At 33.1% G+C, this 20,871-nt stretch overlaps 1 protein-coding gene across 1 annotated transcript in view; it reads left to right on the top strand.

Annotated features, from left to right (window-relative positions):
* The window catches only part of LOC144851547 (transmembrane protein 151B-like), a 42,514-nt gene extending 22,546 nt beyond the window's left edge, over nucleotides 1–19,968 (top strand). Inside the window, exon 2 of the mRNA XM_078709068.1 lies at nucleotides 14,843–19,968. Within this exon, the coding sequence (XP_078565194.1) occupies nucleotides 14,843–16,561 (1,719 nt within the window). The 3' untranslated portion in view covers nucleotides 16,562–19,968. The remainder of the gene's footprint in view (nucleotides 1–14,842) is intronic.
* Nucleotides 19,969–20,871: the final 903 nt, after the last annotated feature.

Below are 20,871 nucleotides of genomic sequence, written 5' to 3'. Positions count from 1 at the left end.
AAGACCATGCATGTTTAAATTGTCGTAACTTTATTATACAGTACATAATTATAACGATGCGGTCTGTACTGAATTGCATGACGAGCCCACAAAAGACACGAAAACAAACAATGATGATCTTGTCTATACGAACATTTATGTAACCAGTGGTAGCCTATCAGACATTGATGGTAAATACGGTGTCACATCGGACATAATATTTAAATATATTTATATAATTACAATACAGAATGTATAGATACACAATCGGCTCTGTAGACAACACGAAACAAGGTAATTATAATTCTACTCGTAAAAATCAATCTAAAAGGGAATCGCATAGCTCGATTTTAAGACACATTTAGGAATAAACTCTAATTTAATATCTGCATTTATTCAAACATTGATAATAATTGAACATTCAAAATGATATTCAAATTAAAGTTGTCATTTAAGATGTTTCCCTCTAGACCAAACTCACCGACGCGTTGTGTCAAGAACTGCTAGTTTGTGATACACTGTATCGGATAGTAAAGTGCACTTTCAAACACTGTCGGTATAAACGACGCGCGCGTTCAAATACTGTCAGTATAAACGACGCGCACGTTCAAATATTGTCAGCATAAACGACGCGCGCGTTCAAATACTGTCGGTATATGACGCGCGCGATCAAACATTGATATTATGATACATCAATGAACACTTTTAAACGTTGACAAAAAATTACTTTAGTGCGCGTGCGTCAACGTCTATTGAATGCGCGCGTCGTTTATACTGACAGTATTAGAACGCGCTCGTCGTTTGTACTGACAGTATCTAAACGCGCGCGTCGTTTTGACCGTGTTTGAAAGTGTCACTCAATCTTGACATAATACAAAGCGGCCGGAGATGGCATGAACGTCAAAGTGCCCATCAGCCGAACGATGAGTTTGTAATAACATTAGCCTACATAATGTATTGTCTCTATCCGTAATGTCATTTAGAAACATGGATCGTTGATTAATGAAAGTGTGAAATATTATACAAGATATGCATAATGTAATTCAAACAGTGTGATTATGGTAATCATTCGCTGTGTATATATTGGCGAACAAAATGCGTACGTGGACTGATTAAGATAGCATGGCATAATCGGCGGTCTAGGTAGATTACTAACTGTATATGCAATGTCTACAATCATAATTTCGTTTTTCGACATCATTTCGTACAACGCCAGTTATAACACATGCAACTTCTATAATAATACAGTGTCATACTGTATACTGTATGTATCACATGTGACCCCCGTATCATATGCCATTAGCCTAACCTTAACATAATACAGGCACCACATGTGATACAGTCATTACAGAATGTACTCTGTAGGCCCAATAATGCCATAATGAGGAGACACAGTACACATAATTCAGGTGAATCAATGACCAATTTCATTCCGATGAAGCGCGTGTACTATTTGATGATAAACACACAAGGTGGACCACCAAAACACACAAAATAGTTTAGTATTTTGCATGTTATGATATAATTTCATTTCTTCTATTTTATTTGTTGACCGTTTTATTTATCAAAAGCAATTACCAGAAAATCATGTTGATTCAGCGGGTTATCCAGAAAGAGATACGATGACGAAGCAACAGATCATTACGATCGTCTGCGCATGTCCACACACACCCATCGGCGCTGTTTTTCATAGCTTCTCCACGACAAATGTTTGCATTAGCAAGGGTGACACGAATCCATCAAGAGATAGCGGCACATTTATGTATTAATACTAAAATGAGAAACTTCGGACTGGATGTCCAGTGTATATACATTGATCATATACGGTACACTATTATACTATTCGAAAATATTATATTGTGTCGTGTTTTGCTAATCATTGGCTTGTACGTGTGTACTGAACAATCTAAGATAACTGTCTTGTAGGGTAAACAAGTACTGTATCAAGAATAATACCTTACAACAGCCAATATGTTCGCAATTACCAAAATCGTGTTTAATATACGGTGTTCCCAATTAAAAACTATGTTTATTCGATGAGAACAGCCTAGCTAAGACTCTCCTTCATTATACCGTCAAACGTAACGTATTACTTCGTTAATTGCAATTGCTTATTAAAACAAACTCGCACACATAGACGAACTACTTTGTATTTTACTCTACACATCTCGAAAGCTTGAAATATCACATGATGAATTACTATCGTGCAGAATTTTAGTAATAACTTTTATCAGTTAAACATTTCCAAAGCGTATATTGACGATAGCTAAAAATAGTATAGCTCTTATCAGAGACATGCAGCAAACATCAATGTTTCAACTGGCCAGCTTTATTGGAAAAAATGTGTCGCTTTTTATATGCATATTTCATCTTTTGAATATTCGCAACTTGATCGCTGGAAAAACGTTCATATCGTTTGCCATTAATTCTATATGGCTGTCTCTAATGGGTAAAATAACCCTAGATTCTCGTAAGGTTAGCTTTTTGATACAAAATACCAGGTCGACATTTCCATTAGCAAACTTTATTTTTTTAACGTAAAATATGTAAAAGGTATGTAGAAAACGTTCTAATTTTTAGTTATGAAAATATATTATCATCATGTGCTGTTATATAAAACTATAAAATATACGCTGATTTAATAATGATGATATAACAATCCATTGATTCATATCCGCCATTGCTAGTAAAGCTATGGAATTTGATATTCGAGGTATAATAAATACAAGCCCATAAAGATGAAAATAAAACCATGGTTAGATTCAGATTCGTGTATGTTAGGCAAATACGTAAATCAAACGTCAAAATCCAAGTATAATAGTAGCCATTGTAGAGTATTTTGCAGTCGAGTGATACCCACTATACATTTTCATCTTAGGGCAATGTATAAGTTTGGCTCCAATTTATAGGATAAGTAGATGCAAGATTATGTGTTCTGTAGTCTTGTGACATGTTGTAGTATTAGTGGCAATGTAAAGTTAGTTCTTCTGGATTTTCTAGTACTGTATAATAAGTTCTTTCTGAATTCCTATGACATTTGGCATGTAGCGGCGGCGGCGGCAGGATAATTGGTTTATTTAGGGAAGAGTGAAATAAGAGTAATTTAACTCTTACCTGGGTTGTTGGAAATTTCTAGTATTTTAATCTTCTGAACCATTACCACGTTTTCCACTAGTTGCCGCCTTTTGTTTTAAGCAGTGATAGACCTAGCTGTTTTGCGATATTTTATAGGAGTAACATGATACTTGGCTGTTCTACACTCTTTCCACATTAGTAGCCCTAGTAACATGTAGTTCTTGCTGCATTTTCCATCAGTAGCAAATATTTAGCAGCTATTCTGCATTCTTGCTATTGTCCTATAGTAAAGGGTTTCTTTCTGTTCTGAGATTGAAAATATCAGTCTTATTTGTATTGAAGAGTGAAACATTAGATAAAAATATGAAGTGGCCTATATTCGTAGATAAAACACCCCTTTGGCACATTTCATATTTAAACGTACACTTCTGAAAATGAAACAAAATGAGGATGCGTACGTGATTTTCTTGTACAGTTTTCATCGTTCTATTCTTTGTGACAAAAAAATGATGTACCCAAATATGGTAGTGATATGCTTAAATATGGTAGTGATATGACATCATCATGTCCATTTTTGGCACATCACATTTTTTTGTCACATAAAGTTTGATAGTGTAGACAGAGCTTTACACCGTTATCATACATCTGTTAATATTATAGTACTGTATAATAATAATAATCTATATAATCTAAAAATAGATTTATACGCTCTTAAATACTTTTTCTAAATTTAAATTTTATTATTGGTAATTCCAAACAATGTACCAAATAGCTCTTCAACACTATACAATACAGAGCAAACAAGTATATTTAAATTGACGAAATAAGATCCGAATGTAATTGGTAAGAGTATGATCAATCTGTTTTAAGCCCCATGGGCCGATTTCTGCAAGTTAAGTGTAATTCTAATTATTCTTACTATACATCATTTCTATCATTCACCTGATATTGTAATATATTTTCAATATCGTAAAGTGACAAAAAGAAATTTTTTTTCGGAACTTCTAATGAAATTCGCTTGGAATTCGATAATAAAAACAATTCTTATTTACTTCCATGTATCATTGTTTCTAAAATTCATAACAAATATAAATTCTGTGTTCTTGGATTGAAAATAGATTTACTTTCTTTGATTTGTTAAAGAGAGGAAAGAGCAGAGATTTATTTTTTCATGAGTCATGTCAACTATTGTACTGTACTCTATTATGTATATATGAAAAAATAAATACATATATTCTAAAAATGGTGTGGAGAAGTTTTATTCTGTATATTCTTACTAAAATCTTACAAAGATAAGATTGAAACACAGAAAAAGAAGTATGAACAACCTAAGCGGTAACTATTATCATTGAAATGTTGTCGCTATATCTTCGTTTATGAGAGATGAACATCTGCTTTATCATTAACTTTCCTGATTGAGTCTACAAAAATCAATTTCCTTAATCTCTATCCTCTACCCAATGTATTCATCCGATTATTAAAATAAAGTTCTGTAAGTGCAACATAATTTTAACGTATTAATATAGCGCATCCACAAACAATGCCGTCTCAATTCGCTGTGGACTTTGATGTTACACTTTTCAACTACATGCTTCTTCTTCCCTAAGAGTCACGTCATATCGGTGCTGCCAACTACGGCGCTATTGAGTCACTCTACGACAGAAATGATATACAATGTATTGAATTTAATGTGTTAATTATAAGAAACGTCACTAAATTATATTTACTGTATAGGCCTTCAACATTGATTAAAACGGAAGCAATGGATCAGTTGAACACAAGTTTGCTTTAGAACTGTTTAGGTGCGTTTTTCAACTCGGTTCCACCTTATTTAATTGATAGAACAGTCTAATCATTCTCCCTATTAATGTATGTATTTATTATTTGTATATTAATGTACCATGGTTCCTAGACAATTGTGAATAAAAAGTTCTCTTTAAATAAAAAAGAAAACATAGTAAGCCTGTTATAAAACAGTCTGTTACGTTAAATTAAGTAGATTTAGCCAACTCCTTGTTGCCTTGTACACCTCACATCTTTATCCAACGAGATTTAAAAGTATTTATAGTTGGCTACATTACTCATGTCTATTTAAGTTATCAATCAATGTAATGATTTGTAATAACCACGTCACTGTACTTTGTCATCTGATTGGTTGATTCAATCACGTGATGTGCATTACTTTCCATTTTTAACGATTAGTATACCTACTTTTAGGCCTCTACTTCTTGTTTAAAAACATTTAAATTTATATGCAGCGCGATAGGCTTGAACATTGCGCGCGATTGGAAACCCATCTGTAGAGTGCGCCGTCTATAATTACTCTGCTCCGGTGACAAAAATCTAAACGCCTAGCCTTCGACATTCGATTCAAGATGGAAGCGGCTGACTAATTGAAGAAAAATTTACTCTAGAACAGTAGGTGTGTTTTGCATTCGTTATTTGTCTATTATCGACAGATGTCAGTATAGAATAATAATATCTCAGTTTAAGTTCAATATCATTAATTTCTCTCTTGAACCAAAGTGATGAAAACGTCAAATCTGGAAAACTGAACAACTTATATTTATTATTAACAACAGATAACATATCTTTAGTTTGCGAATCATTAGGATCTCATAAAAATTTGATGACCTAATTAGTGACTGTAATGACGGCTCGAATTAATTTGGTTGATATAAATAATCTCGTCAATTAACTGTATTTGTCGCTTTCAATTATAATGATTTGCTGTCAAAGTTAACAAAATAATTACAAAAACAACGAGAGACAAGTGCACGTATCAATAATATAAACTCAGTTGGCATATTTTTGGACGAGCATGTTAACAGTCTGCAAATTGCAAAATATCAACAGAATTGAAACTTTGACCAATTGTAATAATTTAGTTAAAATTTAGATTTAGGTAGAGAGGTGTCTAACAGCTTCGTGATTCTCTAAAAATGTTACTCTCCCAGTCGATAGTGTAAAAAAGGGGTAAATACAACCATTATACAACTTTTACTGTGCAATAGAGCTATTGAACGGCATGTGATGCGAATTTAACAAATCAAATTCCAAGGATAATTCAGATATGTAACAAAAAATAATTTATGGTGACTTTAAATATATGTTTTTACTTAATTTGTCTTAAAAGCTGTAGGCTTTTGCATAATTCGAAATATATAGAAAAAATTCAAAAATGGATAATTTACAGTACATTTACAGTATTTGTATGTAAACATCGACAATTAAAATATAAATAAATAAATATATGTTGGATGTTTAATTATTAATAATATGTGTTAATATGGGTAATATTTTTATCTTTATAATAATCAAACAAATTGTTTTGTAGTAAATCATTATTCTAGGGATTTAAATTAGTAAACGCTATCTCAACTAATTTACAAATACAATCGATTACAGACTGGCAAGTATCCAGTTACATGTTAAAAATAATAACCAAATTGATAATCACCTGATGCCGGCTATTCTTTGAACTATACAAAGGTATAGTTATGGAAATACTTGTGCCCCAGGCACTGCAACATGATCTATTCAGATCTGTCAGTCTGTCAGAAACAGTAAATTTTGATATCTCAATCTTAATGACAATTTGACGTTAATGAACCGTGGAGTTCTCACAAACATTATTGATAGTCTCCAAGAAATATTTATGCCGTTATATGGGTTGTAACGGTTTGAAAAAACGTATTCAAATTTAAGCAAATGTGATCTGATCTGTCGGATTATAGGTGAATAAGATGGTTTATGAATGCAAACATCGTTGATAACGACAAAGATATGCTTACAAGTTTAAGCATGCGCACACACACGCACCGATATTATAAATTTGTACGCATGCGTAAATAACATTTCACAACGTACTTACTTGACTTGCTTGCGATAGCGTCTACAATTTTTAAATGTCCTGAATTTCTGCGTGTAAATAATTATAACTTACATACCAGGTCTATTGGTTTTCAGAAAAATCCATATATTGGTAACTTCCAAAATGGTTATTAAAATCTCGAGTTATCTTTATCTTCAATATGGGCCAAAATAAGAAATAGCACGCCCTCTGTTTTTTTTTTAGCTCAATGCGCTTAATTTAGTATTCTTATTAAACTACATAATACATTATTACTGGTTTATAATTATATTGAAATAAGATAATATGGTAACAAATTGAATATACAAGTAAGCACGTCCTAACTTCTCTCTATATAAAGTAATGACAAAGTCGATCATATCAAAGATATTGTGCAAATACGAAATATTAATTATATTTTAAGAAGATAATGTTAGTTTCTTTGAAATATATCTTATATTAATACTCCTTGTAGATTTTTGAAATATTAGCCTAATTTCTGGAAATGATATCATCTGAAACCAACAACATCGACTGAAATACTAGACTTTGATTTCTTTTCTTTTTTTAATGTTATTCATATAATATACAATCATTGGACACGTTCACTTGCTTTTACACATACTGAACACTCGAAACATAATTATTTTGTTGACGCGTGACAGATATGTATTACATGCTGATGACAGACCGAATATTGTTTCTACTTAAGATACTATTTGGCAAGATGAATCGTTATAAAACAACAAGACATTTACAATAGTGTATATATAATATCTCTTTTAAGCACGGATTTTTTACTAATTTATAGTTAATATGGAAGTAGCACTAATGGATTCTGATATGCGATATAGCACTACTTGTCGTCTATCAACCAGCAATGATTCAATTGACTTAGTATAATGTGAGCCAAAGTCTTATCAATTATGAATCAATCGTTTTCAGTATAAATTAGAAGAGTATCATGCGTTCATGCTTATTGCGTCAACATCGTGCTTATTGCATCAACATTGTGCTTATTGCGTCAACATCCAAATTGTTTCATGATTCATTATTGGCGTGTGTTTGATAATATTTTTAGTAATTACTAAGTTTCATATAAAATGTAATGACAGCAATAACAACGTTTCGATGTTTACTTTGTATAATTTACTTATTTGTTCAAATGTTCCATGATGTTTCCGAACGATATAAATAGTAAACTTATTTTAATTCGTAAATGTTGTTCCAAAATTATTTTATTTCGTAGTCTGTCTAAACATAATCGTTGTACAGATCATTAAAGTTCGGTCATAAGGAAAGCAGCAGACGACAACGAATTAGTCCCAACAGAAAAATTAGTGTCAATTATTATAGTAATTGAGAATAGATTAGAACACCTAGTAAGAAGTGAATTTCCAGGATGCAGACCATAGTAAGGAGTTTATGATCCACGACGGCGTACACATTCACATTCACCTTGTACTAGGCGTTTCTTTTGCGTGTTTTATCGGATGACATAAAGTAAAAATCTTCAACAATTCACACTACAAATATTACCGATAACATACATACAACAGTTCACGTGTACAGTATTCAAACATAACATACAACAAAGAGATTTTTGACGTATTATATTCACAACTATACATTCAGACTATATTACCATTAAGTTGTTGTTTATAGTACATGGATTTTTACGGAAAATGGCCGAATTACTTATGTTTTTCTGTGCAGCACTTTATTTTCAATTAAGTGAGGACTGTGTTCTGTGTGCATTAAACAAATTTAAACCTATTTTTGTAACTTACTTGTTTTTGTACTTACACGTTATGTGTTTCGATGCTATGATTTATTTAGCATCATGGAAATTAAAACATTGCTTTTTATTTTCTTGTAATGATGATCAGTGATCATGATTTATTTTTTCTTTGCTAAGTTGAAATTTCTAAAATCAGGACTGAAACGGAACATGGAATAATTAATTTGTTTACAGAAACATTATAGGCTAAAATTGCAGTTATTACTATTTTCTCATACAAAACTAATTTCGTTTTGCATTTAAGCCTATACTAATCTTAAAATCACAGAGCGATGAAATGGGATTTTGAAATGTCATACCACGACCCACGTCACACCCCATCAACAGCAGAAACGAAGATATAATAATCCCACACGGATATGCCTATAGCATTTGTATACTGTATCGCCAGGTGATACGGATATTAGTAATCACCTTCGGAATAGATGTTGTTGCAGCGGATAGCATTTTTTCTATTTCATAAATGTCTTTTTGTACTTCTGATCGGCTCGACGAACTTACGAATGACTATGATTTCATTGCTGTGATTATAGTAATGATGTAAATCACTTAAGGCCCTATTTATACAGTAAGCATTTTTTTTCTGTCGAGACATTGATTTGTATTCTGTTAGATGTACCGTATTTCTATGTCAAAGTTGAACAAGTGCCTCCAGTATTCGATGCGTGCGATATGACAAACAATTTGATTTGACAGCCAAATTCTGATAATTGAAATAGAAGTATGATGTTGAAATTGGAACTTTTAAGTTCAATTCTGAATTTTACTTAAGTGAATTTAAGTTCTTAAATGATGTATGAAACATGTAATATTTAGGCCTAAGTAAGTAGAAGTTTTATACAATTTTATTCAGACAAGCACATTTACACATTATATATCTAATCCAATAAATTGCTGAATTATGAATTTTATATAATATTTACAAATATTTCATATTTACAACAATATGAATCAAATAAATAATATATACCAGCCTTGTATGTCGTAAAATTAATTTGGCAGAATATAATATTTAATTGAATCGAAACTAACAATGGTATAAAATAGCCTAATAATAATAATAATAATACAGATTATTTGTAAGGTTTTAAACAGCTCATGGGTTGAAACACCGGTATGTATTCTGGGTTGTTATATGTACTGTGTGTATTATTTACTAGGTCTATTCTAAAATGTCGTTGTTCCTTCCATAAATACTGTTTAGAAATAAAGTACTGTACATATCGGTGATTCCAACTAATCTACTTTTAGTTCACTATGTCGGTCTGTCTGTCGGTCCGGTATCACTATGCGTTTTATCGCTTTTCTGTACTTTTTGAACTGTTTCGATGTACAGAAAAGTTTTAAAGTACATTACTGAAAATGAAAGTTCATTTTTTTCTGAGAGCACGCGACTTATGGCTGTTGGCCTTGTTATAACAGTTCTGCTTTTATTAAAATATTTGGTAATGTCTGTAAATTTGTTCGGGCAAACGAATTTCTCTTTTAAAGATCACTTTTACTTTACTGATTACACTGTGGTCAATATCCTACTGACAGGAGAAAGTTATTCCTCATACGTCATAATCTGTCGTAGACGCCAACATCGGCCAGTTTAGTAAAGACTAATTACCAACATCGTATGTTATGTGAAATAATACATCATTTTTCTCTACTGACAAAAACAACGCGAATAATTATTAGTCAAAATGAATACATATTAATTGGTGGCGTATAAGAAGAACAGTGTCAAATGCGCTTTAGGCATTCTTATTTTGCAATCATTATAAGATTGGCCTGAATTAAATATGATGAAGAAATTAGCAATTTCAATATATCAGACTTACTACAGCTTATCCGAATTGCTATAAAAACATTTTTGATGATAATTATGATCTTCTGATTATGTCGTAAACATTTTTCCTAAATTGCATGCATTTAAAATTATTTTGAAGATTTACTGTAAGAAAACAACATACAGTAAGCACCAATAATGAATAAACTGTGTTAGTCAAATTCAAGTCAAAAGTTGACTTATGTCTCATGTAAATTTATAATAGTAAATTACAATAATTTTTGTAACCTTTGTACCTAACTTGCATTCACGAACTTCCACCTCGGCCTACACAATATCGCATGACGCATGATGGGATGGAGATGGGGTCACGCGCTTCTATTCTTTCCCACCATGCATTGTGAAATTACGTTCCTCGCGATCTCAAGCTATTTGCGATAAACCTTATTACGCAGTCTTTAACTTATAAAGATGCTAGTAGACCCTTGCAGATTAACTTAGCTCGCAATACTATGTCACAAAATCCTAGCTGTGATTTTATTTACTCTGATAGAGATGTTAGCGTTTAAATGTATTGAGGTGTGATTTTGTCAGCTTCTGAATTCCATATCCTACCTTAGTGTTAACTTTCTAACCAAATTAAGCATTGGCTCGTGTGAATGCAAGTTCCGGAACAGTGCTAATAATCCGTCAATATTAATTCAGCATTCTTTCATAGGGTGTCAATTCAACACTACATAATGCGACAATCCACAATATGTTTGTCGTGTCTTTATATCGCTACTGATCAATCGTGAAAATGTCAGTACTTTTCATCTTTACTCTTGCCAATTAGTTGTCCAATTTGAGAATAATGTCACAAACTTTAAACTTTCCAGGCCTAAAATTTGACATGATGACACTTATTAATTTGTTTATATAGAGATTTCGGACCAATATGGAATAATACAACATGCCTTATTTTGATTTGTGAAAGTTGGTAAAAGCAAGTGAAACGGTTACTCTTCCCTGGTAAATGCATCCAGGTTCATGACTACGACAAGCAAGCTTGCCTGCGTGTGAATGGTGTGAAACTACTGTGTATCAATTAAGGTTTAAAGATAACCAATTGTTCTATCCTGGCCTATGTATAGTTATTTACTATGTAGTAGGCCTACCAGTACTAGACCAGGTAGGCTGGTAGTTTACTGTACTACCAAAGGCCATTTTTCAATTAGAATGTGCGCTTTCTATCAACTAAAATTCATGTCTCGGATACATGCTACCATACTTTAGTGGCTGCACAGATCGTTGAGCGCTTTTGCCCAGAACCGTTTTGATTTTGTGATTATTCGGGAATACACCCCACAAAATAACAAATATCGCAATTTAGTTTAACATCTTTATCGTTTTTTATTTATTTAACAACATATTTTTACAGGATTACGTAATCAGGTTTTGCATTGTTGTCCTGTCTTAAATACAAACAAGGCCATATACATGGCTGCAGTCGCGTGCGCAAATTTGAGTTAGTGTTTACCGACCGACCGACATAGTGAGCATAGAGTCGTGTTGCACGCGACTAAAAAATCAGGGAAAAATGTTTAGTTTTTTTTATTGAATTGAGATCAGTATCTAGCTTTGATTGATGTAATTGTTGGGTAATATTTAATTTCAGTTGATGGTTATTCCATATTTTAGCGCCTGTAACTTTAAACGACGATATATTGTTGTATTAGCCAGCCTAGTATAAATAAATGTCAAACATTTCTTGCCTGGAAACAAACGAACAAATTTCTAGGGTAATAAATAGTCATAATATTCACCTTTGAATAATACTACAGTTGCTATTAATTATGGTCTTTCTAGTTCTGTATGTACTGCACGATCATAATGGTTTCACTGTTATTATTCATTAAATTATTATCATTAATTTTAAGAAGCACAACTGTGTCATATAAATAAGTTGAGTGATATAACCGATAAAGCTGCTTTGTGAGAATGAAGACATCACCTAATTGTTTTATTATTCAGAAAATAATGATGAATTTAAATTCAGAGAACCGAACTGTCATATACAATTAAGCTGTTATAACTTCAGAAGGCCAGCGCAAACTATTTACCGACAATGGTCAAATAAATCATTCGGTAATAGCGCAGTTTAATTCTCTAGATAGGCTAGAATACTGTACTGTAGAATACTAAGAGAAAAGAAAAAGAAAAGATGTCATATCTCTTAACGTAATACACTATTTCTGACTTTGCCAGCGTGTGTTGGCCAACAATAATGTACAAAAAATGAATGTTAATGAGTTGGATATTGAGAGAATATTTCATAATTTAACATATTTTTTTTTTAAAGATTCATTTATTCAATTTTTATACGTGAATCACGAAAATCACGTTTTTAATTTTTCAGTACTTTTTACGTGTTGCTGAAAAAAACACACTTTTTCAAGGTTATTTTAATCTAAATAATAATCTTTATCTTATGTTTTTGATTGATGAATCTGGCGCCCCCTATAGATACAGAATCGGTTATAGTAAACTATAGAGGGCATAATGCATTTCAAAAGTCTTCACTGGTTCTACATTTTTATTGTAACATTGCACGCTGAGTTTCTAATTGATTTTCTGTATGAATATAAAGCTAACTAATACGACTTCATGATAAAATAGGCTACATACCTCTTTTGTCACGTGCCGTGCTGTTTGTTACGGGCTCACTCGTTAGGCAATAATAACAATTCCCTTTCCCAATTCTATTTCTTTACCTATAATAATAATAATAATAATATTTATTCGGCAAAAGTACAATTCATCTTGCCAGGAGCAAGTAATAGGCATGAGCCCAAACAGAAAACTGCTCTTACTCCATCATTACTTATAAAATACAAAAATAACAAAACTAAGTAGCACAAATTAAGTCAAAATAAAACAAAACAAAACAAAGTTATAATGAGATACACCAATTAAAAATAAGCTGCATTGAATAAACAATATAAACAATTACAACTTAATATTTTGAGATCAAATGTTTGGTGAGTTGGGATTTAAAGTCTGAAATTGTAGCACATTGTTTAATTTCATTGGGAAGTTGCTCCCATAATCTAGGGAAAATAACAAACGATGAATTTAAAAATGTATTGGTCTTTGCCTTCCAATGTATTAACCGCCCTTCACACCTCTCACTTGATCTCACAAACTCATTAAAGGGCTCACTTCCGTTTGTCACAAGATTGCTAACGGCGTGGTTTCCACCAAATAAAGTTATTTAAGCAATGCATTATGGGTCAATTTTAATTATATATTCACGGCAAAATAAATGTATCTGTGGTATATACATTATGGAGAAATGACAACACGTGACACTTATAATAAATTAGACATTTAAAAAAAATAGAACGAGAAAGCAATAAACCGAAATAGTTGAATTGAAAATGGCATAAATTAAGTAGTGATTCTCCATGGCCACTGATTAATGTATCATTGCTAAGAGGGACAGATTTAAGAATTTAACCTCATTTAAACACTTCGTATTTTTGTTTGATGTAGTGCATTTATAAATAAATAGATCATTAAACCATATCAAAGCTTGATAGAGGCGCATAGTAACCCATAGCAACCGTGCTGTTAGGAAATTAGAACTAGATGGTAATCCTAATGTTTATGATAATATCAACGAAGAGGCACTTTGATCGTACTCTTGACTGGAAAATAACAAAGCATCTGTTAAAACTGATAATTTGACTTTAAAATGCCCTTTTCTGACTTCCTTTCCCATAGTTGTAACCGCGTTATGTAATTTTATTTACATTTTCACTGTGTGAGATTTGAATATTAAATTTAATCGCTGCATAGAAAGCTATTAGGCCCTATTAAGGCAACTGTATAATATACAATATTCAGTTTAGGCATACAATGTTATTTCTTTCACAAAAATGATAGATGTTCCTTCCTTTAATCTTTCTGACAACACTATAAAATGCTACTGTAGCAGACAACTTGTATTCTCGCCAAACTCCTATCAGTATGACTGGGTACAACCAAGATAAATAACTTGGACGCCATTCGGGTGGACAAAACACCCGGATGATTGTGGCAAATTGTTGCTAATGTCCGCTCGAATGGCGTCCATGGGATTACAGGGAGCGTAGTGTTGTAGAATGGGACCTAGCAACAGTTAACTATCTTGCGCAGCTATATAATCTTTGGTACAACCTCCAATTATTATTTTGTTATGGACAATGAAGTTGAAATTAGTCTTACAATGTCGATATTTTGTTTTTGTGTTTGTTAAGCCGCTATTTGTTATTGACTGGTAAAATTTGTTTTAAAGCTATTGAATAGTTACGTTTGAATACCACTTTATGTCTTTCAGCAATCTCCCTCTAAGAACGGATGTTGTTCATCGTTGAGACGGGAGACACACTGGAAATGTCTGATCCTGACTGCTCTAATGGGCGGCAGCATTGCTGTCGTAGGCTGGTGCGAAACCAAACTCGTCAACTACATCATGACAGACGAGATCACTGGAAGGCCTCATGATGAATGGGGTAGCCCGTGCGAAGACGGATATCTTTACATACCAATAGCTTTCCTGGTTCTTTTGTACCTTGTGTATTTTGTGGAGTGCTGGTATTGCGACGTACGCATGGCATTACAATACCGCGAAAAGATCGACGTTGTATACGAACGAATTACTCAAATGCGTGAAGCGTATCCCGTCGTGTGGTGGCGGGCGATTTCGTATCACTACGCCCGCCATACGCGCCATGTTACACGGTATCGCTATGGCGATTCGTACACTAGCACACAAGAATACATTGAACGGATAAACACCCACTCTGCGGCCAGTGCTTTTGATTTTAGCGATATTGGAGTAAAAGATGTTTCCAAAAATTTGGCGGGCTTAGAAGAACATTGTATGACACAGGTTGTATTTTCAAAAACATTTATTTTCGCGAATGTACAGGCGGAAAACGAGTACCTTTCACAAAGATTCCGATTCTTCAATGATAACGACGGAAGGGATGAATACATGGAAACAAGGGAAGGATTAAGTTTAACAGATATTGATTTTAGTGATGAAACTGTTTCGTATGCTTATTCAGATAAGCTTCCTTGGTATTTCAATCTTTGCGTTTATTGGGTACTTTCATTAACATTACTATCTTGGCCATATCGCGTATGGATAGAATACAAAATTGCGCATGTGCATTACCAGGTAGAGAAGATTTTTGGAACTAACTTTGCCTTTACTTATCCAAATGATCGGTTAAGACCAGGAAGAAACCGAACTATACCACGTGATATTACTGTCAGTAGCGAAACTAGTATGGAGCAGACGATAAGAAACAATAAACACGTGATTCCTAGCTACTCGGAGGCTTTGCTTATGGAAGCTGTGAACGGCGGCCGTGGAGCCACTAATGCCAATGGGCGAACGCGGTCTATACGAAATGTTCGATCAACGTCTGCGTATGCTATGGGCAATAATAACTCTTACGGAAGCACAACAATGAATGGACAAATCTTCCGCTCCTCACAGGGGCATCTAAGTTTACACGACGGTGGTAGTCAGGATATAAGCGCAAATAGGCGTCTCACTAGAGACATTTCATCTTTCATTTGCAACACACTCGGTGCTTTTATATCAACCGATGACGAAGGAAAACGAAAGCTTTCCAAAGTGAAGCGAAAGACATTTTCTGACACGCAGCTATGTAAATTAACTTCCCCAATTGACGACAATGATCGTAGGTTGCAGCGCAATTCAGTACGGACAAAAAGGCGTGGTAATAAGCGTAACCAGCACCACGAGAGTCTGTCATTACTGTCGACAGATTTAAATACTGATGGTGAAAACGCGCCGTCGATAACAATTGCCCGTCCTACAACGCTTCCAATTGATAGTCAAGAATTCCCAACAGTCATCCATGCTTCTCCACCCCCTTGCTACGATGTAGCAATGAACATGTTGCAGCCGACTGGAGAGTTATTGTCTCCTAGTGATTCTGCTGATGGTGCTTCGAGTTCTACATCATTTTCACATAATGATCCAAAGGATAGTACTAATAACGTTGAAACAACTTTATAATAACAGTAAACACAGTAGTTTGTTCCATAGTCATACTGGAAAATGTTTGGAAAGACATTAGACAGCTTTCAGATCTTACCAGCACAAGCATGCGCAATTACTTTCAAAGCCAAACTAAAATCTGTATGAAAAATGAGTCCAATTCAGACGGTACCGTCAACGTCTCCCTATCCGTAAGCACAAGCAATGAAGCCGTGGAGTTCGTTGCCGGGCTGAAGCAATTTTAATTTTGATTAATACTACTTAGCTTCAGGCCTCTAGATAATTTGACTTGCTATCTTCTCTTATAGTGACATAAAACATGTAATCCATTAGCGTCAACCATGATGTAGCTCAGTGGTCCCTTTCAGTGACACGATTGCTGATTTATGCATGGTGTCTCGTTGTATCCTCTGTAATTTAGGCATTGCCATGCAGTGTTCGAATTGAGATTGATTTGTTTTGAGATTCAATAATGTATTGTACGTATACTTGAAAATATGAAAACTTTCTGCCGCTGGGATTGTATTCAACCGTCGCTATTATTCGAGGTATAGTGGGATGTTCATATTCTCTCATTTGATCCGGTATCATTACCCAGATATTGTTATACTTTGGATAGTGAGATATATCTTAACAAATTAGAAAAGGGGTTTTAATTTTTAAACTAAATTATTATTACTATTTTTGTGGTAAGAGGAAAGATGGGTTGAGGACGAAATGTAAGCTTTATACTTTATAAAATCACATGAAAAGTTGTAGTACAGAGGACTTGCATCGTCAGTAAGATCAAAGAACATTTCGATCCGCTAGCCTATGCTAAAGCACTGTTCTCAGCCAATCAAACAAATTCTCTTTGAACACCATGTCGCTTCTTTATTTGGGCAGTATAGTTGCTTTATTGACATGCATGTGAATTAAAAACATATTGCCAAACAATGGTTTATTTTTATTTGATCAAAATTGTAAAATGAAAAGAAAAGACTGAGAATATTATAAAAATATGTAATTTTTAAATTTGAATCATTATATTTTTTTGCAAAATTCTTGACGTTAAATGTACGTCAATCTAACGACGCATGCGCAGCTAAGAAGGTGTTTGTTAATAATGTAGCAACATTGTTGTACCTTTTATCTAAGCCCAATGCAAGTCCTCTCTTGTCCATGAAGAAAAAAGAAGAAAATATGAAAATACCCATACAATTTAACATTTACATACACATAATGCAAGTATGAGGACATTTTCAAAAGACAGAACAGTTAAGTAGAGTTTTGTCATAATATGTAGATACTGAATATGATGAAATGTATACCATAATATAAACAATTTACATGTAATCATCATGCAATAATCCAACGTTATGCATTATTATACATTTACAATTGATGTAAAGAATTCTTATAGTGAAATTGTAAGGTGTTTTATTATACGTTATACCTTGAAGTCGATCGAATACCTTGACAAGAACAAGCTGCAAAGCACAATTGTGAACAACATGAGTGAAATGAATGAATTGTCTACAATTAAAACAAACTTAAATGTACTATTATTTATAAATGACACCGTAAAACTAGTAAAAGATGAAAGTTTGAACCGTACTAAAAATGAAAGAAAAATAAATAAATATATGCCAATTGTATAAAAGTAAACAGTACATAATGACTTTTGATAATGTATTTCCGGATTTGATTATGACTGTTTTCCAGATATTTTGTAATTTATTATGGTAATTCCTGACTCATTACCATAGTTTGATGACACGTGTTTGTTTTTCTTAATTTTGTTTTTTTTAACTTTTCAAAAAAAATTGTTCGGCAGTTTAAAAATGGTTACTGTCAAACGAAAAACATGAATATTATTAATAGAATGAGATGAAAAGTGCCAGATATCTCTTTCATTACGTTTTATTGAAGAAATAAAGTTTAATTTGATTTGACCATGTACAAAACGAATCTAATAGAAATCTTCAGTTTTCAACCCAGTCAAAAAATCAGTAGTTATAATCAATAATAGTAATGGATATCCATATATTGATTGATATTTTGTTGATTAGATATATCAATGGTTTTAATATAATTCTACAAACACATTTTTGTATTAACATAAAAAACATGAAAGAATCGGCATTTTTTAGTTTGTTAATTTACGTATTTTTACAATAATTTATAATCTGAATATTTATTAAGACTATTTTCTGTGCAATATGATTTCTTTTTAAAAGAAAAGCATCCTTAAATTCTGTAATTCAAGTTTTTAATAAGTTTCAGTTAAAATGTAAATGTATAGTATTTAGCATTATTACGTTCCAGTGTGTCAATTCATATGATCGTATTTGGATTTTATTTGAGAAGGAAATATTTCCTTATTTTTACCTTTTTTTGATAAAGTTGTTTCAATACCATTTTAAAATACAGTATATAATTATAATAAATACATGAGGCAGGTCCTTAACTGAATGTAAGGACAAATATAAAATAAGAAGTGGTACTTGATTTCTAGTTGGGCTTCCTTTATGATGGTTGTATTATGTTCATTTCACATGGTAAAAACGTGAAAATGGTAAACTGAACTCTCCATTATGGCTTAAGATACGTTCAGACGCACGAGCGTTAAATTTACTTATTTAACGCAAGGTGCACCCGTCTGAAGTGCTCACTTTAGAAGAAAAAATATTTACAGTTATTAAAACCGTAGCAGTAGCGTCATCACTGAATCGCACAGTTTGTTGTTACTTAATGTAGGGTAGGCCTAGCCAAGCCGTGGCCTCTTTTTATAGACACTGTCCTCCCATCACAGACGATAGAAAGTAACTTTCACCGCAGCACAAGAAGCGAAAAAATCCTTTTTAGTAAGTGTAAATTTGAAAAGGAGTCCAGGGGGCGTGCGCAAGATAAATGGGTTTCCTCTGAATGGTGGGATATATACTGTAGAGTCTGTTCTTTGGTGCATTTAATACATTTCTGAAAGTTTGCATTACCTCAACGAGGTTTAAAAGGTTAAATATGAAGCTTAGTCTACTACCATATTTATGAACTGATATATGCTGATAATGGGTGGGGTGGGGTGTTGTTGAGAATATTGTACATTTTAGAAAATTGTGAACTCAACATAATTTATACCAATGTCAAGTAAGATCCGTGGTATTACTGTATGTTCGAATTGTTTCTTCTAATCTATTCAGAATAGGCGAAATAAACTAGGGAAACATCCATGTGTATCCCTATGAAGTTTATAGTCAGAGCCTACAATTTATTGAGATATTTTAGTAACAGTAGGCCACTTAAGGGCCCGTGATTGTGGGAATGTACGTATTATTATAATGGTATTTGGGCATTCTTAGGAAATATTTCCTAACAATGGCCACTCTAAATACTATCAACCAACATTGTACTTGGATGAACAAATGGGATTTGTCGATTAAAGGATCTTTGCATCAATATGTTTGTTACGGTACGTTTCTATTACTTGTGTCAATTGAGCTATGTAGGCCTATCATAAGCAATACCGCCATACTTACCATTAAAATCATCTTGTTTATCTGTGTTTGACTGATGGTTTAAATAATATAACAAGATTATCATCTATATAATTATCAGTAGGGCGCTTTCACATGAGCCCTAACATAAACCTCGGAAGCTCCGCTCACTTTGTAATCAAATTGATCTGCGCGTGCGCAAGTATATTACAACAACTTCAGTTATATGTGCGTCGAGAAACTTATTTCTTAAAACGAGTATCGAAACATAGAAGAATAATTAAATTTCTGCTATTTTTCTTTCTTAACATTATTCTGCTTGCGCGTTGAAAGTTAACGTTTGCGCGCAATAATAATACACCAAACCATAGAGGGCGCTATAATAAACATACATTATTGGCAGCTATAATGGTAAACATCGGTATGTCAGTGACAACTCATTATTTCAGTCATTAAACAATGCACGAATTGATTACAAACATCTTAGGTAATCAATATTAATGTACGGAGGTGTTAAAAGGCCCGAATAATGTTCGATGCTAATGTAACAAGCCAGCTATATTGTAAAGTACGAATAAATTTAGCCGATTGCTTTAGTTCTAGTCTAGTCCTATAATGGATAGGAAAATAAAGCTGGCTGAAAGTAAAGCTTACTTGAATGTAGAATTAGAGTTTAGTGCTGAGGAGAATCGTCTAACTAGCGAGCTCAATCGACTTCGCATTGCAAAGAAATTAGCAAAGAGTGAGGCTCAACTTGAATCATTTAGAGACTTAAATAACGATTTCGTTACGATTGATAAAACAGGATACACTTTTTGTCGTCAGAAGTTTATCGACCGACATCACAATATACGG

Source organism: Antedon bifida, chromosome 9 (genome assembly GCF_963402885.1).
Source record: "Antedon bifida chromosome 9, ecAntBifi1.1, whole genome shotgun sequence".
In the NCBI taxonomy this organism is placed as follows: Eukaryota; Metazoa; Echinodermata; class Crinoidea; order Comatulida; family Antedonidae; genus Antedon; species Antedon bifida.
Note: the sequence above shows the minus strand (reverse complement) of the source record. Positions and strands in the feature narration are given on the sequence as shown.